The sequence below is a fragment of the Ziziphus jujuba genome, chromosome 1 (genome assembly GCF_031755915.1).
Source record: "Ziziphus jujuba cultivar Dongzao chromosome 1, ASM3175591v1".
In the NCBI taxonomy this organism is placed as follows: domain Eukaryota; kingdom Viridiplantae; phylum Streptophyta; class Magnoliopsida; order Rosales; family Rhamnaceae; genus Ziziphus; species Ziziphus jujuba.
Window position 1 is genome coordinate 15,195,946 of NC_083379.1, and position 26,772 is coordinate 15,222,717.

Here is a 26,772-nt window from a genome sequence, read left to right on the forward strand (position 1 = left end):
AACGTACAAAGCAGGAGACTTTGGTACGGTAAAAATGGGAAATTCCAGTTTCGCAAAGATTATGGGAACTGGTGATATTCAGATAAAAACGAATGTTGGTTGTACAATCACTTTGAAGGATGTCCGTCATGTTCCAAATCTTCGGCTTAATCTACTTTCGGGAGCAGCCTTAGACAAGCAAGGCTATGACATCTACAGCCGCACCAACCACAGCCGCACCAACCACAGCCACCATTTTTGACAGCCACCATTTTTGACACCATTGCTGCACCGAATGGATTGTTCAACAATTGTGGGCTAAGCTGTTGAAGATTGTGGCCATGCAACCAACCTTGTAAGCCTATAAATAGGCTCCTTCCCGTTGCATGAAAACCAAGCCAAGAGAGCATCAATATTATCCCAAGTGAGGAATATTGAGAGAAAACTCCGAGAGAGAGAGTGTTTAAGTTCCAGAGAGAGCTTGAGAGAAGAATGAGCAATTCCAGAGAGAATTGGAGAGTGCAGAGAGAGGTTCCACGTGAGAATCCTCCATGAGAGAAGTTTTTATTTTTGTATTCTATTTTTAAGAGATTAATAGAATTCTTTATATTTTTTTACTCATATTTCTTCTCTAAAGTGGTCAGAGAACCACAACAACAAGCACCATTAAAACTTACTGAAACTACTTATTTCCAATGGAAAAAACAGTTTGATGTTCTTCTTATTGGATATGACCTATATGATTTCATCGATGGTACTCTTCCCTGATCTTCTCCAATTCTATCTAACAAAAACAGCTCTCTAAATCCAAATTATACTTTCTGGATTCGGCAAGACTCTCTGTTGCTTAGTGCCATCCTTGCATCTATTTCTAGAGATGTTCATTGATTTGTGAACAAGGCAGAAACCTCTAAAGAAGCATGGGAAACACTAGCAATCACGTTTGCTAAACCTTCAAGGCCACAGCTCCTACGTCTACGCGAATGACTTCATCACCCTTAAGGGTCTCGTTCCATCCTTGACTACCTCAATGATGTCAAAGGTGCTACTGACGAACTCGTTCTTATAAGCAATAACATTGATGATGATGATCTCGCTTTCTTTATCATCAATGACCTCTCAAAGAACTTTGAAAATATCTCTGTTGCATCAGACTAGGGAAACACCTATCTCCTTCAATGAATTATATGATAAGCTTGTTGAATATGGAAACTAAAAAAAGAGAGTTGCTTAAAGACTGGCAGAAGCTGACGTATCCACTTTCGGCTCAAATAAATCCACATCTGGTTCTTATGCCTCAAGATCTTATTCTCAAAAAGGCTTAAATCAGTCTTGACCATATGGTTCTAATTCTAATCATCAACCAATGAATGCATAGTCCAACATCGGTGGAAACTCTCAACCTCACCTCTTCAATTCATTTGGTAACTACAAGGGTCGTTGTCAACTCTGCTCTGCCCAAGATCATTCCGCCGGATTCTACTCTTTTATGCACCAACAATGGACATATACACCATAGCAGCAACAATCCTTTCACATGCTTCACCACCACAAGCTTTTCACTCTTCGAGCCCCTCCATAGACCGTTAAACAATCTCCATGGCTTATGGACTCGGGAGCTTCTTACCATGTTACAACTGATTTGAACAATTTTTCCCCAAGTATGATGGTACATATGAGATAGCTGTTGGTAATGGTAACAGACTATCGATAACTCACATTAGCCTAACAACTCTTCCCCCTCCTTCTAAATCCTTTTTATGACAAGATGTAATTTGTTTTCCTTAGATGAAACATAATCTTTTGTCTGTTTCGAAGTTCTGTCAGTCTAATAATTCCTCCATTGAATTCTTATCCCACTATTTTTTTGTGAAGGACTTGCGGATGGGGACAGTCCTGCTCAAGGGACCGCTTAATGGTGCCATTTATGAATGGCCAAGTCATGCGTTGTCAACTTCTTCTCCTCTTGCTCTCACTAATGTCAAAACAAGACTTCAAGAATGGCATCAAAGACTCGGCCATCCCTCTACCAAATTCTGCATCATATTCTTAGTCGTTTTTCTCTTCCAATCTCCTCTACAACTAGGTTTGATTGTGATCCTTGTAGGTGCAATAAGTCTCACAAGCTTCCTTTTGGCAACTCCTCTATGAATATTTCCCAACCTCTTCAGCTTATGTACTCAGATGTTTGGGGTCCTACGTCAATAACATCTCATGATAGATTTAATTTTTATGTCATTTTTGTAGCTCACTTTTCTAAATATGTTTGGTTCTATCTGATTAGACATAAATGTGATGTCGCTTCCATATTTATTCATTTCGAGCATATAGTTGAAATTTTTTTTCAGCTTTCTATTATATCTTTCTAGTTTGATAATGGTGAAGAATTTGTTAAACTTAGACAATTTTTTCAAAATAATGGTAGCAATCATTTTTTAACAACACCACACATGCCTCAGCAAAACAGTTATGTTAAAAGGCGATATAAGCATATACGTGAAACCAGATTAGCCTTATTGTCTCAAGCAAAATTGTCTCATAAATTTTGGACTTATGCTTTCTTTATCGCCACTTATCTTATTAATACCTTACCTACTTTAACCTTAAATAATTATTCTCTTTTTGAAAAATTGTTTCAAAAACCACCAAATAATACATTCTTAAGAGTGTTTAGTTGCTTGTGTTGTCCCTACTTAAAACCATGCACTAAACATAAATTAGAATCCCATTCCAAACCATGTATTTATCTTTGTCCACTCGGGTCTCAAAGTGGATTTAACTCTTTTGATCCTATAGAGGGTAAACTTTATCAGTCTAGACATGTGGAATTTGTTGAATACGTTGTTATCCTAAATATGGGTTTCTCCCAATGATTCACATGAGTAGGAATCGAATTTTGGCTTGTATTTGTCATTTGTCTGTTAACGAAAGTTACAGATCAAGTTACTTTAAAAAATATACTTCAAGAATTTTACACAAAATAAATATCCAAAATATATTAAGCAAAGTAAAGCTCCAATAATCAAAGTGTATATATATATATATATAGAACAAATTATGGAACTTTGTATATATATAAACTAATAGAATGAATATAACTATATAATAATTCTATTGCAACGTATATGTATAAATGAATAGAAGAACTTTTGCACAGATTAAAACCAAAGTCAACAAATCCTAAACATAATCAATTGAAAGTCATAACAATTGAAAATAAAAGCAATTTATGTAATCACAAGGGGACATATATCAAACATCAATATGTATTAACAAAATAAGATTTGCAGAGGATTCAAATAAATTGAACGAAATTGTAATTTACAGATCAATGAATATTATTGCAACAGTGAAGAACACACGACAGATAGAATCCAAATATATATACATATCGAAGTATTAAACAAAGTATATATATAATCAGATTCACTGCACTAACTGTTACCAAACAATATTAATAAATTTTATATAAATATAAAACCGAAATCAAAGCAAGTAAAGAAGATATATATATATATATATATATATATGTAACCAACATTAGTTAGGCTAACTACTATCTGTTTTTCCTATACCGTGTATATAGGATATAATGTTCTAGTAATGTTTTCTTCTGTAACAGCAACTATATGTGTATGGTATTTATACTAGTTTTACTCATATAATAATATAAGATCTTCAATAATTCACTTTCACTATATTAGGCTCTTTCTGGGTTGCCTTTTAATTTTTAATTTTTAAGTTTGTGGTTCTTGCACAAGAATGGTGCATCACTAAAAAGGTTGTTTGGTTGATATGGCAAGGACAGCGTGAACACAGTCTGTATATAAGTTTCTCATCTCTCTTCACTGAACATAATTAAGCAAAACTTGTATATGGTAACGGTTATAGTCTAAAGCAACTTTATTTCTCTCTTCCAAAATTAAAGCTCTAAAAAACGCCTCTGCTCACATTGACATCGTGATTTATCATTTACCCTTTTGCATGAATTAGAAACTCACAATATATATAATATATTATAGCTTCCTTCAACAAGCTCGACGTATGTTAAGCATGGAAGAAATGGCCTGGTTTCAAGCTTTTCTCATTATTTTTGTGTTATTTTCTGCTTGTTTTGCAGAAGAGAGAGCTCTGTATCTAGTTATGATGGAAGGAGACTCTGTTGCATTCCCTTCAAATACTTCTCCATCTCATGAAGATGGAAGAACTCTGGACCCACATAAGTAAGAACCAGAACTAGTTTCCAAAATTTATACTACATGTTTGTTTTTTCAGATTGTATGTAATCATTTTAGTATGTCTTGCATGGATGGTCAGTGTTTCCAAGTCTCATGCAAAGCGCTTGGTTGAGTCTCATAACCAACTATTACAAAGCACCCTCGAGACTGGAAGCTATAGCAAGCTTTACAGCTTCAAGCACATCGTTAATGGCTTTGCTGTCCATACGACCCCTTCCCAGGTCCTCTCAGTTTCCCTTCATGCTTATATTATATGCGAAAAAATGGAGCAGAAAATCAATACTAACCATGGAAATTGTAACATGGTACTACAGGCCGAAAAGCTGAAATGTGCTCCGGGGGTGAATTTGGTGGAGAGAGATAGAGGAGCCAGATTGATGACTACATACACCCCGAAGTTCTTAGGATTGCGTAAAGGAGTATGGACGCAAGAAGGAGGAGATAGAAATGCAGGTGAAGGGATTGTCATTGGTTTTGTGGACACAGGCATTAACCCAACACACCCAAGTTTTGCTTACCATCCACATCTCAATCCTTTTACCTCCAAACTTTCTCGTTTTTCCGGAGCTTGCGAGACCGGTCCTCGATTCCCTTTGAGTTCTTGCAATGGGAAAATAATTTCTGCTAGGTTCTTCTCTGCTGGGGCTCAAGCCATTGCTACTCTCAACTCTTCAGTGGATTTTCTATCACCCTTTGATGCCGTTGGACATGGCAGGTACAGTAATTAGTTAACCCTTTTGTCTTGTTTTGTTTGTTTCTTTTTTCTGTTTGTAAAATTGAAGTAGAAAGTTTTGATTGATAAGATACAAAAATATGCGTTATAATCCAGTCATGTAGCATCCACTGCAGCTGGAAATGCTGGAGTTCCGGTGGTTGTGAATGGCTTCTTTTATGGACTAGCAAGTGGGATGGCACCGCGGGCACAGTATGTCTTCTTTCTTCCTGATCTTCAAGATTTGATAATGCTAACTCATTTTTATATGGATCTTGGATGCATAGGCTTAAATAATATCATAATATATATATTCCAAGGATATTATTTGTAAAATTTTCTTTTCCTCCTGGCAGAATTGCTATCTACAAGGCTATTTATCCTACAGTGGGAACCTTAACAGATGTGGTTTCAGCAATTGATCAAGTACACAAATAAAAAACTGGTTCTCACATCTATTTTTAATCTAATCAGATTCTTTCTTTATTTCCTAATCCAGTCAATAATATTCTGTTGGATTAGTTAATCAGCAGTACTCAATCTCCAAGTATATCTTAATACTAACATTTTGCTACAAGTTTCCTGCTAGCTGTTCTCTTATTTTTTTTTTTTTTTTATATTTTCATAATGGGTTTAGTGGAATATTCAATGGAAACAAATGTAGTTCTTTTTGGTGGACTGTTACCGTAGGCAATTGCAGATGGAGTAGACATCTTAACACTCTCAATAGGGCCAGATGAACCGCCAGAAGATTCACCAACCTTCTTAAACATATTTGATATTGCCATGCTATTTGCAAGACGAGCCGGGGTATTCGTGGTTCAAGCAGCAGGTAATCAAGGGCCAGGTCCTTCAAGTGTAGTTTCATACAGCCCCTGGGCTGTAGGAGCAGCTGCTTCCAGCACAGACAGAAATTTCCCCGGTTCCCTAATTCTTGGGAATGGCCAAAAAGTTGGAGGTGTTGGATTATCAGGTTAATTAGTTAATTACCCATTCAAGACCATCTTGTTCAGATCCAGTTCGCAAGTCAACGACCACCAATATTAATGTTTCATAAACTGATTGTTTATATCTTTTAGGACCAAGTTTTGGAGGTGGTTTGTTCTTATATAAACTGGTATTGGCTACGGATGCAGTGAAGAGAAATGGGACTTTCCCTAGGACACCACCGTACATTGAAGAATGCCAATATCCAGAAGCATTGGATCCCAATGTAGTGAAACATAGCATTGTTATATGCATCTTCTCAGCTGGCTTCTTGAATGGGAGCTCCACGCTTACAGCCATAATCGACACAGCTGAAACTCTAGGATTCATGGGTTTTGTTCTGGTGGCTAATCCAAACTACGGCGACTTCATTGCTGAACCTCTACCTTTTGATATCTCTGGCATTTTGATCCCAACCGTTGCTAGTGCTCAGGTATAAATAACATATATATCACCATTGTATTAATGATTATTCATCTCTATCTTTAACAAAAATGGCGAAGGTCTTATTAGAAATGAAAAATGTAGGTTATATCAAATTACTATGAACAGAAAACTTACAGAGATGGAAAAGGACTTGTGACTAGGTTCACAGCAAGAGCAGCCATAGAAGAAGGTAGAATTGCTTGTTTCAAGGACCAAGTGCCCACCGTAAGCAGATTCTCTTCGAGGGGACCAGATTTCATTGATGTTAAAAGAAATCCAGCAGATGTACTTAAACCTGATATTCTTGCTCCAGGCCACCAAGTTTGGGCAGCCTGGAGCCCCATAAGCGCCTTGGAACCCATACTGATGGGTCAGTAGAAAATTTTGGTCTTTTCTTGGGGTAATTTAACTTAATATTACATACAGAAATTTCTTAGAACTTCTATGGTTATGTAGGATACAATTTTGGTCTATTGTCTGGTACAAGCATGGCAACACCTCATGTGGCTGGAATTGCAGCACTTCTCAAGCAATACAATCCTTCATGGACACCATCTATGATTGCATCAGCAATGGCCACCACAGCCAGCAAGTATGATAACGATGGAGACCTTATCAAGGCAGAAGGATCATCTATTGGCAGTTTGTATCCCTCAACTCCATTTGATTTTGGCTCTGGCCTCCTCAGTCCTAAGCGTGCCTTGCATCCTGGCCTGGTCTTTTCTTCAGGTGATAATAGGAAAACAGTTGTTGATTCATGCGTTTGCCTGTCCTATTTGGTACAATATTTTGCTTGAACAATTGGAAAAGTAATGTTATGTTGATTCAATGAAGCAGAATATGAAGACTACGTTGGTTTCTTGTGCTCATTGCCGGATATTGATCCAGCAATGATTAGAAATGCCACTGGAGAATGGTGCAATTACTCGCTTGGCCACCCAGCCAATCTGAATGTTCCTTCAATAACAATATCATCATTGATTGGATCTCAACTGGTGCAACGAACCGTAAAGAATGTTGAGAGCAAGGCAGAGACGTACCTTTGTTCAGTGCTGCCTCCAAATGGAACAGTAGTTAACTTGTATCCGCCTTGGTTTACCATAGCTCCACAAGAAACACAAGATTTATACATACAGTTTAATGTGACTGAAGCAATTGGGGAGTTCAGCTTTGGTGAAATCATTCTGACAGGAAGCTTAAATCATGTTGTCAGGATTCCTTTATCCATTTTGCCTGTTTCTGTGTTCTAAAGATGAGAAGCAAAAGTAGCTTCTTCTCCCAAATGAAACGAACAATTAAGGAAAATGATACTGAAAGGGCTGAGGCAGGAAGAAGAAGAAAAGGACACATTAATATGCACAGATTTCTCTATCTAATAGGAAATTCAGAACCTAGTCATTCATCATGATATGAGCACAAGTTGACAAGCTGCTAATAACAGCATGGCACAACCCTGCATTTGCCTTATGTGCCTGTAACAAGATGATATACAAATTCTTACCAAAAGAAAAGATGTTATACAAACTCATACAGTCAAGCGTAGGCAGATAATATATGTATAATAAGACGTCATTTTTATCAAAAGAAGAAACCTTAAAATGCTCCTCACTTTTCTTGCATCGTACGTTATTGCCTTGAAACATCTTTACACATAAAGTAAAAGAGCAATTGGAAAACAGTTTCCATCAGTTCTCAATGCTGAAAAGGTCATGCCCAATACATGTAAGAGTCGTCACCTTCCAATTCAGTTGACAACAAGCGTTAATATCCTACTCCTCTAGAAAATATTAGGTCAGCTAGTTGAATTCACAATATTCATGAATCATTAGGCAACACGTTGATTTTTTGTTTTTGGTTTGTTCTACTTAATTGTGAGCATTTCGCTTACTTCAAATGTTTATTTAGTTAGCGACAATTAGAATTTATTGCTCATCTCAAATAACTACAAACTTCAAGGGGGCAAAAAAAGGTTCAAATTGAAACCAGTTCAAACTGTTTTATCTTGTGTTCATGGTTTCAAACTGTTTTATTTGGTGTTCATGCTTTTTTTTTTCTCCCTCCCTCCCTCCTTCTCCCTCTCCCTCTCCCTCTGTGTCTCTTAAGTACAGAATTTACCAAGATGCCTTATTAACTCCAACTAATACAAGCTAACATTTGAAATAAGCAAACTACATACAATCAAGAAGAAAAAAGCATATCCAAAAAAAAAAAAAAAAAAGAAGTCTAAAATTATCAAATGAAAGGGATTGAAATATTTATAAATACAATGGTAGAATAAAAAATAAAAAATAAAACGGTACATATTGAATAGACATCGGAAAAAATTAATTAAAGTGTACACATTAATCTGTTCTGCACATACACTCTTTACACCGTGGATACCTGTAAACGCTCCTCGCCTTAGGCCTTGTCTGGACGTGTTTAGTTTGTCTAACTGCTTTCCTAATTCTTTGCTCAAACACACGCCATTCAATAGTGTGATTCTTTGTAAAGATGCTTGCAAGCCTGCGTTTATTTGGCCGTATTGTTGGCATTTTTCCTCCACCATAATATATTCGATAACCAGACACCAAGGATGATAATTGACTCCCTGAATCTGTAATTGCAAATGCATCAGCAGCAGTGCAGCCTATGAAGTCCAGTGCCGCTAACTGCACAAAATATTGTCATCAATCAGCAAAGAGCACTGAGAAGAATGGTTCAACACTGTTTCCTTGAGTAATTCAGTTTATATTAACTGCATACGTTAAACAGAACTTGTCAGCTAATTTATAATAGCTTAAGATGAAAGGGGAAGCATTTTTATGTTGAATTTCTCAGGACAAATAAATTTTTTTTAAGACCTAGGAAAACAAAAAATTATTTAAAGCTTAGGTGGCATAAATGCAAAAGATAAAATTTATTTAAAAAAAAAAAAAAAAAAAAAAAAAAAAAAAAAAAGCTGATCCAACTGCTATGACTATTCTCAGAAAGAGCAACATTTACAGTTAAACAGTCGTGAGATCAGAATAACGGTAGACTTTTATTGCACACAGATCAAGAAGAAACCTACTGCCATCTGTGCAACAATGTTTCCTTAGAATCAGATCTACAATTTAACACAGATCACTATATCTGCACTCTAGTATAGATCCATAAAACTTTAATATCCCATTGAAACTGCAAGCTCATGACAAAAAGAGAAATAATTTTTATTTTTTTTTCAATATCAAGTCTGTAAAACAAGATCCATGTCCTACAGATTGCGCATAATTTTTTAAACTTAAGCCTAAAAATGTCATTTGCACCTGCACTGCAGTCAATACAATTCTAAAATCTGTCAGTTACAGACTTCATTAAGAAAGAATCAGCAAAAGAATTGCAGAAGCAAGCATTTATGAAATTCCAATGTGAGAGAACTAGTATGAACTCACGATAAAATGTCTGTGACTATAAGAAACCCCACTAAACAATGGATTTATTACAGCATTTGCATTTATGAAATAATTTTTTCTTTTATGTTTATGCACGCAACATCTGCAGTTAAATGAAAAGTTGCGACTATACATCAATTTATTACCTGAGATGAAAAGTTCATGAATGGTTCAAGTTCGGTTGATGTAAGCAAATTTTCTTTGGTAACCAACTTAGGATACAAGCTTGTCAGAGCAATCAATCTTGACCTCCCTCCGTAAATCTGTGAACCTGCCACAAATATACTTGTCTTACGATTGAAGCCAAGAGCGGCAAGCATAAGAACTGCTTCTTCAGGTGTCAAAGGACATAGGCCTTCCAACCTGAGGGCTTGGGGAGACGGTAATCTGGAACAAAAAAAAAAATTTCTCTCCAATCATAAACCAAACTAGCAGAAAATTTAATGATTTGACTTTCAATTGAACCTCTTTTTGTTTCTAAAAACAAAGTCGTATTTCTTGACTAATATATTAAAAGTTTCACAACTGATGAAGCAATTGCCACATGGAACAACAAAATAAACTGGTCCAAATATTTGATAATTGGAGAAACATAGTTCAACATTATTTTGCAATGAAAATGATGGGACAACTAGCAATTATGACTGCTTACAGGTAGGGATGTGTAGTTACTACAAAGGTGTGTTTAAACAAAATACTGGTGAGAGCGTGTTCAAAATAAAATATTTTAACAAATTGGAACCTGGACCAATTCACTATCAATAAAATAATACAACCCCATTAACAATAAGAGAAGAACAAGACACACTGCATACTTTGTGGTCTTCAAAAGAAGCGTCAATGCAGGGAAATGAATTTCACGGTAAGCTTGCAATTCTCGTCTCTCTTCATCACCTCCACCAAATTCACATAAAGAATGAGCTACCATGTCAATTTCGAATCTCAGGTGCAAAGCTAGATATCTGGAAGCTTTCTTTCTACGACTTTGATTTTCTTTTGTAATTGCTTTTGCATATGAACCAACAAGATAGTGATCCAACAGTCCAGGGTAACTTTCATTTTGACGCAATCTTTGAAGAAGAAGAGCACCAGTCTCTTGTATTTTTGGAACAAATTGCAAAGCATAAAAATTACATCTGCATCGAAGTCTCTAGATGAAGTTCCCGAATTAGGAAGACCAAAATAAACAAGTGGTAGGCCAGGCAACTAATTATAGGAAGTAAGGAATCTTGTACACCTTTATTAACAAAGATATAAAGACGAGGATTTTGGAGGCTAGTGATTTACCTGTAAATGAAATGGAATTGGATCAAATGCCAAGCGATTCCCAAATCCAAGAAAATGGACAACTCCATTTTTAAGTAGGATAGGAAGAATATATTTCAAGTAAAAACTTGGCTTGGCCTCTTTTGGTATGTCTTCATCTGTCACCTGGAACAGCAGTCAAACAATTACTAGAACCCAAACTTATTACAGGAAGCAAATTCTGGATTACTTATGAACTATTATATTTGGCTAGAGAACATACAAGGCTACCAATTGCCTTCAAATCTAATGACCGTAGCTCCACAGGTAGTTCTTTTACTATTCGAATATCAGGAGTCAAGTAGTTAATAAAATAATCCTCCTGATAGATATCGCTGAATTGACTGTAGCATCATACAATTAGCTAGTCACTTTCGCAAAAAAATAAATAAAGAAATAAAGAAATTCATATCATGAAAAGGGGAAGGGTAAAGATTGGGATGTACAATGAATGCTATTTAATGAGCATTAAAATCTACTTATAAGACGTAAAAGATCAAAGGAACATCAACTAGACCAACCCCAATTAAAAAAATAAATAAATATATAATAAAGAAAGAAAGAAAGAAAGAAAGAAATTCATATCATTGAAAAAGGGAGGGGCAAAGAGTGGGATGTACAAAGAATGCTATTTAATGAGCATTAAAATCTACTTATCAGATGTAAAAGATCAAAGGAACATCAATCAGACCAACCCCAATCACTAATCTCATCCTCCTCAATCTTAAACAAAGATTTTACTTCTCCACACCACTCTAAGAAAGGGAAAAAAGAAGACTAAAGAAACAATAAAAAAATTAAAAAATTAAAAAAAAAAAAAAAAAGATAAGATTAGGAGCAACCTTGAATGCATTGCTTAACAGGTCAAAATAATGCTATAAACTATTTGAGGAAGTCAAATTTTGCAAATACTACCATTCATACAATTATGGTCAATAGAGAAATTCGAGATACTGAAACAGTTATGATATCATCCACTAAAACATATTCCAAGATTCCCAACTATCTTTCTGAAATCCAAAGCTTAAATGTTGATTAGGGCATTCATCATATCCCACGAAGAACCAAAAAAAGTATTTCCTAATGGAAAAAGAAGGGATCACCTTACATCTCTCCATACGCTACTGTATAAAAATTTAGGAACAACCAGAGTTGAATTCAGCAAATGAGCAACAACAACAGCATTGCAAACCTGTTCCAAACAGAATAGTCTTTAGGCAGATTGTCCTCAAAACCAACATATGATTTGGAAGCATATCCCATTCTAAAAATGAGACGCAAAACCATGAATTGGCTCAAAAAGCTAGTAAGCATAATAGTAGGAGTTAGAGGTGTGGTATTACTTACAGCTACACGCTGCTGGTTCATCCCACCATTTGCAGTGACCAAAACGTATCCATTTTTTCCCTCTATTAAGGTGTAAAAGAATACGTGTAAGAACCAGCTTAATTAATCAATTTACATCTTGTTTTTTAACCAATATTTAAGATACCTAGATGCTCACTGCCAAATAAATGAGTATGTGACCTTCAAACACACACACACACACACTGAAATGAGAGAGACAGAGAGAGGGAGATAGAGAGCTAGAGAGAGTACAACCATTGGGTTCCCAGCTATGTTGGTCAGCACAAGGCTTCCAAGAAGAAGCAGGAACGAATGGCTCCTGCCACAAATCTTTTGGCTCAGCTTTATTTTGTCCCTGTTCAACACTGAACCAATTAAAGCAGGCAAATGAAAGGCATCAATTCATTGAAAGTGAGATGGTAAGAGCTATCCTTTAGCCAACCAGATGAGAAAAGAAATATGATCTTCAAATACCTCTGCCAAGGCATGGGCAGCCATAGCCAACATCCTTCCATAATTACCTTTCTGTGGCTTCCTGCCTTTATTAAATTTTCTCCATTCTTTCTGCAAAACACCAAAAAAAAAAAAAAAAAAAAAAAAAAAAAGAAAGTTGATAATCTCAATAATCTCATCTGGGAACCAACTGATGTTGATGATATCTATATATGTGACGTTTAATGAAACATTAGAGGTTACACTAAAGATAAAAGTGCTTGTTTTTCCATGAATATTAAAAACATGATATATAGACCACCTAAAGGACTCCATTGGGCCAAAACAATTTAAAAAAAAAAAAAAAAAAAAAAAAAAAAAAAAAAAAGAAGCTTTAAATGTCAAGCAAATGCTATAAATGTTTTCCTGGTCAGCTTACCCCAGTGTTTGCAAATCATTCCCAAAATATATATTTATTTTTTGGGTAAATCATTCCCAAAATAGTGAATGGTGATAATAAGATAATATGCTTTGTTAAAAATGCATCCGCTTTGCTTGTAATTTTACTTTTAATTTCTCTAGCTTAACCTCAGGACCTTCTGACAAGTCCTAAATCACAGTGTACTCAGATTTAATCATTTCAAGAATCACTTCTTTTTTTTTTTCTTTTTTTTCAAAATACCCCTTGGCACTGTTACATTGAGGTAATTAAGTGCACTCGCGAAATATATGCATTCAATTTATACGGACAATCCCAGTTCAAATATATATATATATATATACATATAACCACAACATTAAGCTCCTATCCAATTACCCATTCATTATGCTTATGCAAATGTAATAATTTCGCAATAAATGCAGCTAATTTTCATTGCCACCCACTGATAACAACCAAAACCTACAAATTATATACAAGAAGAAATCTTTACCAACAAATGATTCGGATCTCCAAGCAAACTACTCAATTATCAATAAATTCCTAATACTGAAAATTAAAATGGGATCCGCAACATACCCGAATAGAAATCGATACTGATGCCGAAGATGAAGTCGAATTCCCAGCAGACTTGGCTCTGGAATCGACTCCATGATCTTGTAGCCGAGAAAGCATAATCCAGTTGAACAACAAAAACAAGCTTAGCAATACAATCACAGCCACAAGCCCTTTCAATCTTTTTTTACCAAACTTCCTATTTGCCCTCTGCTTTGCCTTCAAATGCTGCTTTCGACCCCATAGACTCCCCAATCCGGAAAACGACGTCTCGTATTGGGAGTCGGAAAATCGATCGGAGCTCGAGAACCGACTCGGTCCGATTCGGGGAGAGTGACCCGGCGAGGATTGACGGCTCCTCGGAGTGTTTGAGCCGAGCCGAGTATTGATGAAGCTGGACCACGGGGAGGTGTTGGGCTCCGACTGATCTGATACTCCATCTTCGTCGTCTCGTCGACCTTGTTCATCTTGAACGGCGTTTGATGGGTCACCGGAAAAGGCCATGGTTCGGGTTCGGGTCAGATCCGATAAATAGGAGAGATACGCTAGCCAGCTTTTTCAGCTAGCTTGGGAGTTTTTAACGGGAGGAGAGAAAATGAGAGAAGGAAGCTCGACGTGGTCTCGTTGCTAATTTTGAGGCTTTTGAAGGGTCCGAACTGCCAAAAATGGAACGTTTTCGACTTTGGAGTTTGGACCTTCAGAAAATTCTTAGGCTGCCTAATTCCGGCAATAACGCACTTTTGTCTTAAATTTTTGTGCTATTTCAATTTCTCAAGCTAACTAATTTTTTATTCATCAAAAAATTAGAAAATAAATATAAAAAAAGAGCTTACTAATTTTATTTTATTTTTCTTTTAAAAATTAAAAAAAATTAAAATATTATTGTCTTTTATATTTTAAATTTATTTTCAAAAAAACCAGAAGTTAGTTTTTAGTTTTTTTTTTTTTTCCTTGACAAATTAGTTATTGAGAAAAGACTGATGGAAGAGCAATTTCATCATATTTACTTGTTATGAACCAAAAGAGAATTCAATATTTTTGGTATAATAAGAAAAAGGAAATAATCATATAATTATTAAAGAGAATTCAATATTTTTGGGCATAAAAAAGAAAAAGGAAATAATCATATAACTATTACTATAAATTATAATAACTTATGGGTTTAAAGTGCAACATTTGCCACATCCAATCCTTTTAACAGCGTCATCAATCACTCTATTTATTAGTAGATTTTTTTATCACATAAAAGAAATAGATAGTTATTCAAATAAAACTTCTTTAATAAATTTGTGTAAATATATTATAAAGATAATGTGGTAAGAAAAAAAAAATACTGTTGAAATATCTTTTTACTTCTGGATGATTTTTTAGACATTATAAAATTCTTTAAAAGCAAAATTTTATTTAAAAATCAATTTTATTAAAAATAAAAATTTAATAAATATATGAAATTAATTAACAATTATAAATAAAATTTTGCACATATTTATTGTATAATAATTTTAAAATTAATTATTTATTATATTATTTAAATTTAAACAATTCTATTTCTATGTAACATAAATATCAATCAAATTTTATTTTTAAAGATGGTCTGATGATTCAGAATTGAAATCCTTTCTTCCAATATATAAATAAATAATTAATATAAATACATATATATATGATTGATTTTTTATTTTATTTTATTTTTTTTGGTGAATTAAATAGTGAGCATATGTGGCACTGAACACTATAAATACCGAGGCTATTCAAAAAGTGAGGGGCATGTGGATAATGCTGAGAAAAAAATGCTTCGACACAGCAAGTTTCTGAAATGCTCAAGTGTGACAGAGTTGGAACGTTTATGTGCCTCCCTGATCAAGACCAACGCAAACCAAGACTCTTTCTTGATGAACCAATTTATCTCGGCTTGTTCCACCTTTTCCCGTATCGATTATGCAGTTTTAGCCTTTACCCAAATGGAAAATCCTAATGTTTTTGTCTATAATGCAAGGATTAGATGCTTTGTTCATTGTGGTTACCCGATTGAAGCTTTGGAAACGTATGTAGATATGTTGAAGGTTAAGGTTTTCCCTACGAGTTATACTTTTTCTTCGGTAATTAAGGCTTGCACGTCGCTATCTTCATTGGGGTTTGGAGAAGCTGTTCATGGCCACATTTGGAAATATGGGCTCGATTCGCATGTGTTTGTGCAGACTGCTCTGATTAATTTCTATTCGAACTTGTGCAGAATCGGTGAGTCCAGAAGGGTGTTCGATGAAATGCCTGAAAGAGATGCATTTGCTATGACTACGATGATTTCTGCTCACGTCCGGGTGGGTGATATGAGTTGTGCAAGGATATTATTTGAAGAGATGCCTGAAAGGAACATAGCCACTTGGAACACAATGCTTGACGGGTATTCAAGACTAGGGAATGTGGAGTCTGCAGAACTGTTGTTCACTCAGATGCCTACTAGGGATATAATTTCATGGACAACCATGATCACTTGCTACTCACAGAACAAGAAATTTAGAGAGGCGCTGGCAGTGTTTCAGGAGATGACGATGAATGGGATCAATCCTGATGAAGTGACAATGACAACTGTAATTTCGGCTTGTGCCCATCTTGGAGCTCTTGACTTGGGAAAAGAGATACATATTTTTGTCATGCAGAATGGGTTTGATCTTGATGTTTATATTGGGTCTGCATTGGTTGATATGTATGCAAAGTGTGGGTCATTAGATACATCTCTTTTGGTATTCTTCAAATTGCAGAATAAAAACCTGTTCTGTTGGAATTCTATAATTGAAGGACTTGCAGTTCATGGGTATGCTGACGAAGCGCTAATGATGTTTAGCAAGATGGATGAGGAGAAAATCAAGCCAAATGGGGTTACCTTTATAAGTGTTTTAAGTGCCTGCACTCATGCAGGACTTGTGGAAGAAGGTCGTAGAAGGTTTACAAGCATGACCAGTAAATATTCCATTAGTCCCGAAGTTGAACACTATGGATGCATGGTTGATCTACTGAGCAAAGCTGGTTTGCTTGAAGATGCACTAGAGTTGATAAGAAACATGAAACTCAAACCCAACTCTGTAATTTGGGGGGCCTTGTTAGGTGGATGCAAGATTTATAGGAACGTGGAGATTGCCCGAGTTGCTGTTAATGAATTGATTGAATTGGAGCCAAACAACAGTGGGTATTACAACCTTTTTGTTAACATGTATGCCGAGGTGAATCGATGGGGAGAGGTTGCAAAGATACGGGCTACTATGAAAGAACTTGGAGTAGAGAAGAAATGTCCTGGGTCCAGTTGGATTGAAATGGGACGGACAGTTCATCAGTTTGCAGCTTCTGACAAGGCTCACCGAGCTTCCGGTGAAATTTACTTGTTGCTGGCTGAATTAGATGGGCAGCTGAAGCTTGCTGGGTACATACCAGAAATTCGATCTTTTTAAAGCAGCCTGCTCTTCACATTAGAAAATGAATTGGAGAATTATAAGGTAGTGCAGTTAAAACATTTAATGGCACTGAAAGACAGTTAAAGGCAGCTGAATGGCGTTGGGGAAGAAGACCATGTAGAGCAGCAGAGCCAGACTAGACATAAGCGCAGCTCTCATTGAACCAACTGGCTCAAGGAATCTAGTAAGGTTTGATTCTACAAGCGGTTGCTCCGCTCTGAGTCTCTCATTGTTATGGTGGAAGTAGAAGATGAACTTGATACTGGATATAGCTAGTGAAGTTGAAATTGTTCTTACCTATATATTATCATTAATATAAAAAACTGTACTAATTTAAATCTGAAATAGACAGGTAAACGTACTATTTTCATATCATTTGAACTAGGAGTCTGTAGATGTGAGAATTTCTTTTTATTTTTCATATGTATAGGTATGATGGCCATGAGCTAGTTTTCCATTTCAGAAGCCCCTGCAGCATTCTTTTTAATAATCAAGTTGAAGCCAAAATTGATGAGGATTATGAGCAGAAAAGCAAAAATAGTTGAAGATGTTCATTTTCGATTTTCAGTAATCTAATTCCACTGTTTGTCTTGGTTTATTGAATGACAGGCAAGGACATATTCTTCACATCAAAGACATTATCATCATTATTGCCTCAGAAGCTGAAAACACGGAGTTTGAGTACCTGAAAATTTGGAATGCTATCTGCCAATCTTTTATGGAATGGAGGTATTCAGCATGTAAATCAATTTGAAACCTTAAATTTCCGTTTCAGCTAAAAAAGTTAATTTTGCTTGGTCAAAGCTTCATACACACTTATGAATCATATTATGATTGTTCTTATGGCAGGATCCTTACATGGGTCAACCTCATGATTTTTCTTTCATGTACCTTTTTAGCGGGGTAAAAGGAAGTTCTTGCTTGAGTTGATGCAACTGGAGGATAATTATGTTATTTTCAACTGCTAGCGACCAACTTGTCGAATTTTACACTTGTTGAGAGTAGTGACTTTTTTATGGGTCTGGAGAGTGCTGGACCTCTATTCTTTTCTTCTTCTTTTTTTTTTTCTTTTTCTTTTCTTTTATTTTTCAAAACCTCTCGATGAAAACGTGCAGGGCATTTTATTTGGTTCTTGTAGAAAGTTATCATCATTAAGTCAATCCCTTGATTTTTCAAGCTTGATATTATTATGTGTATAGTTTTGGCTATTTTTAGATACATCTCTAATTTATTCAAGCTAACGGATGAACCACAAATATTATATTATATAAAACATTTATAGTAATTATCATCGAACTACAGAAGCACTGTACACCCTGCGAAGTTGCATGAATACATGAATGAAAAAGAATGCTTTATTACATAATGCAAAAGCATCTTAATTGTTCGTCAAAACTCAAAATGAAGGTTGATACAACAAATAATAGAGATCCAACTATACCTCAATTGCATTTGAGTATCAATATGTGAAAGACAACAGTATGGATTGCAATTAAATATAATTTCTATCTAACTGTCATACACCATTGACTTCTCTTTATCTGTATGTGCTTCAGCCATCCCTGACCTCTGCATTATCATATACAAAGCTTGAACTGCTGGGAAACTTAAAACGACATGTCAATTGCCTCATGATCTGGGGTCTTGTATGAGAAACCAGATTCATCACTGGAACGTCTTTTGACCACACTTGCCCTTTGCATTAATCGAACCAATGCTTGCACAACTTCCGACATGGGAGGCCGAAATTCAGGTTCCGGCTGTATGGATAACCAGAGATCATTTAGTTGAAGATTGCAAAAATTAAGATAGGATAATAAGTGGATGTGATAGGAAAACAATAAACCAAGGCTCATAAACAAGTACGTAAAAGCCTGCATACAAGCAGTAGGCCAAAACGAAAACTAAGGGCATATTAAATAAGACTGCATGATAACCAATAAGGAAGAGTCACTATTATAAGAATGGAATCTTTACAAGACACGAAGAAAATTGTTCACCATCTTGTCCCAGCTATCCAATTTTTAGCAGTTAAAAAAAATGTCAACTTGACTATTTTGTCAAAAGGTGGACAGAGGAGAAGAATACCACTACATGGCTGTGATTTTTCCATCATATACCTTTTGGTTTTCATCACTGATAGGTATATGATACATACTTTTCTTCTTTAAAGTGTAATCTACCTTTTATAACGAAAGGCAAATGAGTATCACTACGGACAGGTATATGATATAGGACCAGGCTCAAGTCAAGCCCTTAAGTTCAAGACTTCGTCCAGACCAACGTCCCGCAAAATGTTGAGTGATAAAATTTCTCCCGCAATATGTTGCAGGATGTTGGTCCGGATAAAGTCCTGAACTTAAAGACCTGACCTTAGCCGGACTGATATGACACTTTTCTTCTTTAAAGTGTAATCTACTTTTTATAAAAAGGGGCAAATTATTTTATAAGTTGTCATAATACTTTTTTATAAATTTAACAGCAGTTTAATGAAATTAGAAACATAAACTTGCTTACCAAGTGCAATTATTCATAAGTTGAAAGTTCATGATAATAGAATGATACTATGAACAGTAGAATTTGATGGATGTATTTTCACTAAATTCTGAATTATTAAATGAAAGATGATTCTCTATAGACCACCCAGATAGACAAAAAGTGGATAAACTACTCCACAAACTTCAATAAAGAGGATTTAAAAAATAATAATAATAAAACATTTTATTTAACAATAAATCATTCATATTACACGTTAAATTGCATTCAGACGCCATAAGTGGGTATTTGCTCACCATATATCAAAAGCACGCTACACAAAGCTTGGTCTTAGCGTTAAGAAAGAAATTTACCTGAACACAAAGGGCAATAATATCGGCGAAGCGTGAGAGAGACTTTGCAGGATACATTCCATTTAGGGAAGGATCAACCATTTTCGCTAATGCATCTATATCATGGAGCTGGGGAGTAGCCCACCTGACAAGTGATTGCTCGGATCTGACCCTTGAACTGGACAACAGAAAATTAGGAAACAGGAAACCAGACAAATAAATCAGGACAGGAAAAAAGTTGTACAGATAACAGTTTTACGGATATCATAAACATTAACAGTTTGGTAATTTGTTATAGGTTTACCTGTCTAGTGGCTTCCGACCAGTCAACAGCTCCAGCATCACCACCCCAAAGCTGTACACATCACTCTTTACAGTGTATACTCCTGACAAGGCAAATTCAGGAGCACTATATCCAAATGAACCAACCATTTGAGTTGAAACCTGTGAAGCATGAAGTAAATTTAATTACTCAAGGGAGCATTCAAGAAAGGCACTAAAAAGATGAAAACTTGCTACAGCAGCATAAATGTAACTTCATTTATCAACCTGTCGTTCTGTGTTCGGATTTAGAGCTGCTAAACCACAATCTGACAAATGGGGATTGAGCTCTTCATCAAGTAAAATGTTTGCTGACTTGAAGTTTCTATGTACAACAGAAGGTAAGCATACTTCGTGCAAGTACCTGATGGAAACAGAATAATTTAGATATGGAACTTGGCAGTCACACTTGCACCCCCCCACCCAAAGACATGGCGAGAGAGAGAGAGAGAGAGAGACTTGAAATTTCATACACATGTAACATACTCTAAAGCTCGAGCAGTGCCAAGTGCTACTCTAACACGTGCATTCCAAGTGAGAGTCTTACTTCCTTCTTCAGCAAAATGGAGCATGTCATGCAGGCTTCCATTTCCTACATACTCATACACCAGAAGACGCTGTCCATGCTCTGCACAATATCCAACAAGTGTGACAATGTTTGGGTGCCTCAAGCGAGACATATTAGAAACAGCTTCTAGAAAGTCATCTTCCTCCTGTAATGATAATGCTGCATTATCGATTTTCTTAATGGCCATTATCTACATACACACACACACCCCCAAAAAAAAAAAAAAACAAAAAAAGAAATCCAAATTAGTTGTGATGTAAAACATTTAAAAGCAAGAATGGACAAAATAATGAAAATTGAAAGGCAACCCTCACCCTTCAACAAAGATCCAAATAGTCTTAACCTTACCTGACCTACTCAGCTATTAGCTGCAAGAATCTTAAAATATTTTTCCAAGTTACAATGTAAATCAGGTACCTTTCCATTGGGAAACTCTGCTCTGTATACACGGCCAAGTGAACCTTCACCAATAAGATATTCCTGATTAAAGCTATTAGTTGCAGTTTGGAGAGAAGCAACAGTGTATGAAGTTGCAGTAATCGGCGATTTTATTCTCTTTACAGATCCATTTTTCCCCTGTAATCTCTCGCCCATCACTTTTTCAGCAGGTGGGGGCTTGAGATCCGTTATTGAAGCCATGGGTTTTACTCTCTGCTCTTGCATCTGAGTATCTACTGCAAAATCAAAGAAGAATGCGACATGCAAATGGTCGGTATAATTTGCACAAGAGAAGCAGCTCCAAATTGCTAAAGAATAACTTTGAGTTCAGATATGAAATAGAAGTTCCACATTTAAAGAACATTGTAGCCAGAAAAATCATTTAAATTGTAGTTCATTTAATTTATTAGGTTTTAACCTTTTATATCCATCAAAAAAATGAACTGGTTTCATCAAAAACCTCTAAGAAGATTTGCCTCGTGGCGTAAAATAGATTCACAGAAATCACATATATTGAACCAAATAGGCAGAGTACAATTGGAAGAGCAGGAGAACAAAGATAAAGAGAAAGGGAATCTACCATTATTTGAACCAACAGAGAAACTTTCCCTGGGGGTTCTTGCACCTTTGGCTTTCTTTTTATTCTTCCGAATGCAGAAGGCAAGAGCAAGTAACACAGCGAGACCAACAAACACAGAACCCAGAATTATCCCTGCTAAAGCCCCGACTGTCAACCCCCCATCTGAATGAGATGCTTCATGATCAGAATCAGGTGCATGTGAGCCAGATTTAGAATGATTACGACTACCACGAGATCTGCCTGAAGGTGGTGGGATATACGGTGGTGGTGGAGGAGCAGGACCATTGTCAAAAGAATTCCCATCATATCTATTTCAATTGTGAGAGCTAAGTTACAAAAAGTTGAAGATCATAAAATAGATTGGAATAGAAGATAGAAGACAGAGAATTGCTTACACAAAAGTACGGATTGAGGTAAGTTCTCGAGGTATCCATCCGGTGAAGTGGTTGTTAGCAACGTTTCTGTTGAATGAAAGAAGATACAATCAGAACAAAGGTAGATAATAAAATCTCTGGTCCTTTATTGGAAAGATACTCACAGTGTAGCCAAAGGCAAGCCTGTAAGAACATTGAGAGTACCAGTCAACTGATTGTTCTGCACATAGCTGCCAAAAATTTAGCTATCGTGAGAACCGAAACAAAACTGCATAAAAAAATTGAAATCACAATTTTAAAAGAAATAGAAAACTCACAGTGAAGAAAGATTGGAAATTGAACTGAAGGAATTAGGAAGATCACCCGAAAAGTTGTTGAAGGATAGATCCCTGCGAAGACAAGCAAGATGGTACAAGGCATGAGAAGAAGGAAAACAGCCTGAACATCCAAACTAACTTGAAACTAATCCTTCATCCATCACACTAAAGGAGCAATGGATTGGCATTAGGTATATTACTGGATCAATCTTATTCTTATTGCGAGATTTTCTCCCTGTGGTAAGTTGAGCTTTCCCCAATGTTACGTTTTGTTCGATTTCTTTTTTTTTTTTTTTTTTGGAGTGTGGGCTGCTAATACATAATTAGGTTAATTTAATATGAGCTTAGTTTTGGATTAAATTGTTCACAGAAACCCTAGCTTTCTCTCTTACTCGTCTTCTATCTTTCTCTGTCCTCCTCCTTTTCTTTCTTTTTCTTCTCTTTTTCCTACAGGTATTGTAACAGTTATCTTAAACAATTATAAGGCTAGTAGTACAAGAGAACAATAAAGTCAATTGCTTCATGATTTACATTCCATGATATTAAATAAGTCAAAGAAACAGGACAATGGTGAGAAACATGTAACGAAGTAAGATAACTGACAGGGTTCCAAGGCCAGCAAGATTAGCCAAAATGTCCCCAATTGACTGAGAGAGTGAATTACCGCTAAAATTCCTGAAACCAATGATTTGTTATTTCAGGCAAAAAAGAGATGTCCATTTTGCAAAATAGCACAAAAGGGAAAACACAAAAGGGAATAAAATAAAGGAATACAAGGCAACAACTCACAAATAATTGAGATAAACCATGCTAGAGATGGAATAAGGAAGATTCCCAGTTAAGTTGTTGTTGGCAAGATTTCTGCACATACAATGATAAACAACTCATTGATAATAACACTGATAATTTCAGAGGAAAAGAAATAAAAATAAATAAACAAGTTGAACATACAGGCTCGTAAGGTTTGGCGGCAATTGATATGGGATTGTCTCTTGAATTTTGTTGTTACTCAAATCACTAACAATGAAAACCCCAAATTAACAACTAGATTATCATTGAAAATAATAGAATTTGATTTATTCGGTAAAGAAAAAAGTTAACAAAAACAAAGAACTCACAATTTTCTCAAAGACAATAAGTTGGAAACAAAAACAAAGAACTCACAATTTTCTCAAAGACAATAAGTTGGAAAGCAAGTATCCCAACGTTCCGTTGAGTCCTAACCCCGAAATATCTCTGTCAAAACAGCAACAAGAACCATAAAATAATAATTTTATCAAACAAAACTCCAACTATAATCAAAAAGCAGAATTTGCAATATTATACATGATATTCATACATGGAAACAACAGCTGAACCCTCACACGTTATCCCTTTCCATGACTCTCCACACGGATCACCGCCACTGCTTTTCCAACCAGTTAGCTGACTGGGATTGTTTAACGAGGTGTACATAACCTGAAGAGCTTGAACTGCAATAGAAAAGTACAACACTCATACCCCACACAAGCAATTGCTACAAAATCGAAATTGGTATAATTCCACCATTAATTTGTTGAAGAAATGGATAGAAACATAATAATTTTTTCCCTTTTTTTTTTTTTTTTTTTTGGGTTACATTTAATGATCTCAGAACCCATTCAACTTGCTCTACAAAAAGTATTATTGTGGTTGAACACCTATTCGATTTATTCTTATCGGAAAACGAAGAGCTTTAAACATAAAAAAGATTAAACTTTAATCACCCTTTAGTTTCTTGCATTTTCTCACAAACCAAACAGAGCATAAACTCCCAAGAAATATAAAAAAAATATATATATATATATATATATATACATAAAATATTCAAAAAATAAAAACCGAGAAAGTCAAAAGCCACCCATTCTCACTGACTCTCTCTAACCCCATTCCCATTCCAAAAATCAACAACTACCAACCCGATCAATCACCAACCAAAAGCAAACATAAATCCGATCAACATTCAGGAAAGAAAATGCAAAAATACCATCGGAAGCATCAGTGGTTGCCCTGACAAGAGGCAGAGCAACAAAGATCAGAGTGATTAAAACGAATTCAGTGAGCGATCGAGCAGCAGACAGCGAGTGAGCTAAGCAGTTGCGAGCCATTGTTTGGCAAGAGTATGCTAAAAAAGTGAGGTTTCAGAAACGACGAGGAACATGCAAGAGCACCATGGAGGAAGAAGAGGAAGAGGTAGAGAATGCTAAATCGCAGTAGAAGAAGTAGTAGTAGTTGAGGTTGAGATCGCGACCGGTGGGCAGAGACATTGCCATTAAAGAAAGGGACAGAGGAGAGAGAGACAGAGAGACAGAGAGAGAGATTCGAACCTTAGAAGAAGTAATGAAGAGAGAGAAAATAAAGAAAAAAGTTTGTGTATTTTGTGTGTATAGCGTTGTGCAAGTTTGTATGTGTGTGTGTCGGCCAAAAAAAACAAAAGAAAAAATATTTGCAGAGGAAGAAAAAAAAAAAAAAAAAAAAGCAAAAGAAGAAAATGAAAAAAAGTTTGTGTATTTGGGTTGTGTATAATGTTGTGCAAGTTTTGGATGTGTATGCATGTGTCGGCGAAAAATGAAAAAAATATTTTCAGATTAAAAAAAGAAAGAAAATGTAAACAAAACAAGAAAGATTTGCTTGAAGACTGCAATAGGTGAGTAATGCACGAGACAGACTTTCCATTGATGGACTATTTTTCACTCTCTCTTACCCACACAGTGATTTCTTTCCCGTTGCTTTTTGATCTTATGCTTTTGAGCTCACTTTTGTGTTTTTTGCACTTGCCTTGGAATTTTGCCACGTTTGCTGTTGATACCGGGGAACTGTTTTTTTATTTTTTATTTTTTTTCATTCTTTTGGGTTTTTTGGAAATTGGGTGTCTTGTTAAGTTAATGTTTTTGGTAAGGCTTTTATATAATAGGTTTTGTAATTAACTCCTAAAATAAATATATTCTCCTAAAGTTTTAAAAATATTCCAAATCAGTTTACTTCTTCAAAGTTCTTTGGTCTATATAAGATAGTTTTTTTAAAGTTGAAAGAAATAAAACCATTTGCTTTATTACACAAAATTTAATGTGGCAATACATACATATAATATTAAAACAGTATTACTAAATATCAAATAATTTTACATTTTTACCCCATATATAACTATTTTACCTTAATTTTTTTAAACAATATCGGTAATACCTTACCAACAAAAGAAAAGCATATTCACACCTTTATTTATAAAATCATGAGTTCAAATTAAAAATTTCTTATAAGTTTTATTTTTTATTAATATTATTATGAGAATTTTTTTTGACAAAATTATTGTTATGAGATTAAATGCTATCATGGTGAATAAATAAAGTAATTTACTTATAAAAAATGGCAAATGTAATATACAACCCATTAGATTCACAAAAACAAAAACAACAAAAAAAAAACCATAACCATTTTTTTATTTTTTTTACTGTTTAACCTATTTCTTTAACTAGATACTTACAAAGCAAAATCCAAAACAATGTGCAATTCAGTGTCATTTCACTGTCTTAAAGGGAGAAACAAAATGGCAAAGAGTAAAGCAACCTACTGAACATGAGTAGTTTATGCTATAGAGCCTTTTTATAGGATGTGACTATTTTTATATTTTAATTTTGATTGGTGTGATCCACGAGATTATTGGATGTAGAAATGAACTTTCACTTTCGAGGGCTATATGCATGTTTATGTATTACGGGAATATTTATACACGTTGATGCATTTGATTTGTTAAAATGATAAAAAAAAAATTTAATTAATTAAAAAAAAATTTGTCAGATGTGTGAACCGATGGGGACCCCTGCCTTTTTTGACTTTCAAAGTGTCTAAATACCTTTTCACTTCTTTTTGTGTGATCATGGAAAATATTTTGGTGCATGGGATGCTTCTATAAATTTTGTTTTAGTGGATATCCACGTCAATCAATCATTTTTCCTTTTTTTCTTTCTTGTTTAATAAAAAAAATGTATTGAGAAAAAGTTGTTTAAGAGTGTAAGATTTTTTTAAATTATTTTTTATAGATGTTATATCAA

General features: G+C 35.2%; 4 protein-coding genes across 7 annotated transcripts; 2 read left to right on the forward strand and 2 right to left on the reverse strand.

Annotated features, from left to right (window-relative positions):
- The first annotated feature begins 3,905 nt into the window (after nt 1-3,905).
- LOC107419196 (subtilisin-like protease SBT2.4) lies at nt 3,906-8,563 on the forward strand. The gene is made up of 9 exons (XM_048481407.2): nt 3,906-4,202; nt 4,297-4,932; nt 5,047-5,142; nt 5,286-5,355; nt 5,620-5,902; nt 6,009-6,349; nt 6,445-6,712; nt 6,799-7,071; nt 7,180-8,563. The coding sequence occupies exons 1-9, from the start codon at nt 4,024-4,026 to the stop codon at nt 7,590-7,592; spliced, it is 2,559 nt and encodes an 852-aa protein (XP_048337364.2). The 5' UTR covers nt 3,906-4,023; the 3' UTR covers nt 7,593-8,563.
- Nucleotides 8,545-14,588, reverse strand: LOC107419026 (O-fucosyltransferase 15). Of its 3 annotated transcripts, none has more exons than XM_016027746.4 (10): nt 13,858-14,586; nt 12,882-12,971; nt 12,663-12,762; nt 12,408-12,469; nt 12,164-12,252; nt 11,284-11,404; nt 11,043-11,186; nt 10,571-10,905; nt 9,902-10,142; nt 8,545-8,993 (listed from the first exon to the last, which is right to left on the reverse strand). In XM_016027746.4, the coding sequence occupies exons 1-10, from the start codon at nt 14,335-14,337 to the stop codon at nt 8,685-8,687; spliced, it is 1,971 nt and encodes a 656-aa protein (XP_015883232.3). In that variant the 5' UTR covers nt 14,338-14,586; the 3' UTR covers nt 8,545-8,684. The 3 variants fall into 3 exon arrangements, with proteins under 3 accessions (XP_015883232.3, XP_015883240.3, XP_024923370.3); XM_016027754.4 differs by having other exon boundaries at nt 12,663-12,772; nt 13,858-14,075; XM_025067602.3 differs by having other exon boundaries at nt 8,941-9,079; nt 13,858-14,588.
- Nucleotides 14,589-15,606: 1,018 nt separating this feature from the next.
- On the forward strand, nt 15,607-18,490 carry LOC107420069 (pentatricopeptide repeat-containing protein At1g06143). 2 transcript variants are annotated; one of them, XM_016028937.4, is made up of 3 exons: nt 15,607-17,468; nt 17,889-18,008; nt 18,129-18,490. In XM_016028937.4, the coding sequence occupies exon 1, from the start codon at nt 15,624-15,626 to the stop codon at nt 17,274-17,276; it is 1,653 nt and encodes a 550-aa protein (XP_015884423.3). In that variant the 5' UTR covers nt 15,607-15,623; the 3' UTR covers nt 17,277-17,468; nt 17,889-18,008; nt 18,129-18,490. The 2 variants fall into 2 exon arrangements, with proteins under 2 accessions (XP_015884423.3, XP_048319232.2); XM_048463275.2 differs by having other exon boundaries at nt 15,607-17,463.
- Nucleotides 18,491-18,616: 126 nt separating this feature from the next.
- LOC107420943 (protein STRUBBELIG-RECEPTOR FAMILY 8) lies at nt 18,617-25,134 on the reverse strand. The gene is made up of 16 exons (XM_016030040.4): nt 24,711-25,134; nt 24,045-24,177; nt 23,870-23,941; nt 23,657-23,722; nt 23,495-23,566; nt 23,309-23,380; nt 22,706-22,777; nt 22,553-22,618; nt 22,410-22,475; nt 22,015-22,322; nt 21,414-21,670; nt 20,915-21,186; nt 20,657-20,792; nt 20,412-20,551; nt 20,129-20,285; nt 18,617-19,039 (listed from the first exon to the last, which is right to left on the reverse strand). The coding sequence occupies exons 1-16, from the start codon at nt 24,829-24,831 to the stop codon at nt 18,887-18,889; spliced, it is 2,163 nt and encodes a 720-aa protein (XP_015885526.2). The 5' UTR covers nt 24,832-25,134; the 3' UTR covers nt 18,617-18,886.
- Nucleotides 25,135-26,772: the final 1,638 nt, after the last annotated feature.

Bases quoted from the DNA above. Each gene is read 5' to 3' on its own strand.
- LOC107419196 (XM_048481407.2), top strand. From the start codon at position 4,024: ATGTTAAGCATGGAAGAAATGGCCTGGTTTCAAGCTTTTCTCATTATT. The intron at 4,203-4,296 runs GTAAGAACCAGA...ATGGATGGTCAG, and splicing joins AGAACTCTGGACCCACATAA to TGTTTCCAAGTCTCATGCAA. The intron at 5,143-5,285 runs GTATGTCTTCTT...TCCTCCTGGCAG, and splicing joins GGGATGGCACCGCGGGCACA to AATTGCTATCTACAAGGCTA.
- LOC107419026 (XM_016027746.4), bottom strand. From the start codon at position 14,337: ATGGCCTTTTCCGGTGACCCATCAAACGCCGTTCAAGATGAACAAGGT. The intron at 12,470-12,662 runs GTTGTACTCTCT...ACACCTTAATAG, and splicing joins ACATAGCTGGGAACCCAATG to AGGGAAAAAATGGATACGTT. The intron at 11,187-11,283 runs GTATGTTCTCTA...CTGCTGTTCCAG, and splicing joins TGAAGGCAATTGGTAGCCTT to GTGACAGATGAAGACATACC.
- LOC107420069 (XM_016028937.4), top strand. From the start codon at position 15,624: ATGCTTCGACACAGCAAGTTTCTGAAATGCTCAAGTGTGACAGAGTTG.
- LOC107420943 (XM_016030040.4), bottom strand. From the start codon at position 24,831: ATGGCTCGCAACTGCTTAGCTCACTCGCTGTCTGCTGCTCGATCGCTC. The intron at 24,178-24,710 runs GTATTTTTGCAT...TTTCTATTGCAG, and splicing joins AACCACTGATGCTTCCGATG to TTCAAGCTCTTCAGGTTATG. The intron at 21,187-21,413 runs GTACCTGATTTA...GTGTGTATGTAG, and splicing joins CAGAGTTTCCCAATGGAAAG to ATAATGGCCATTAAGAAAAT.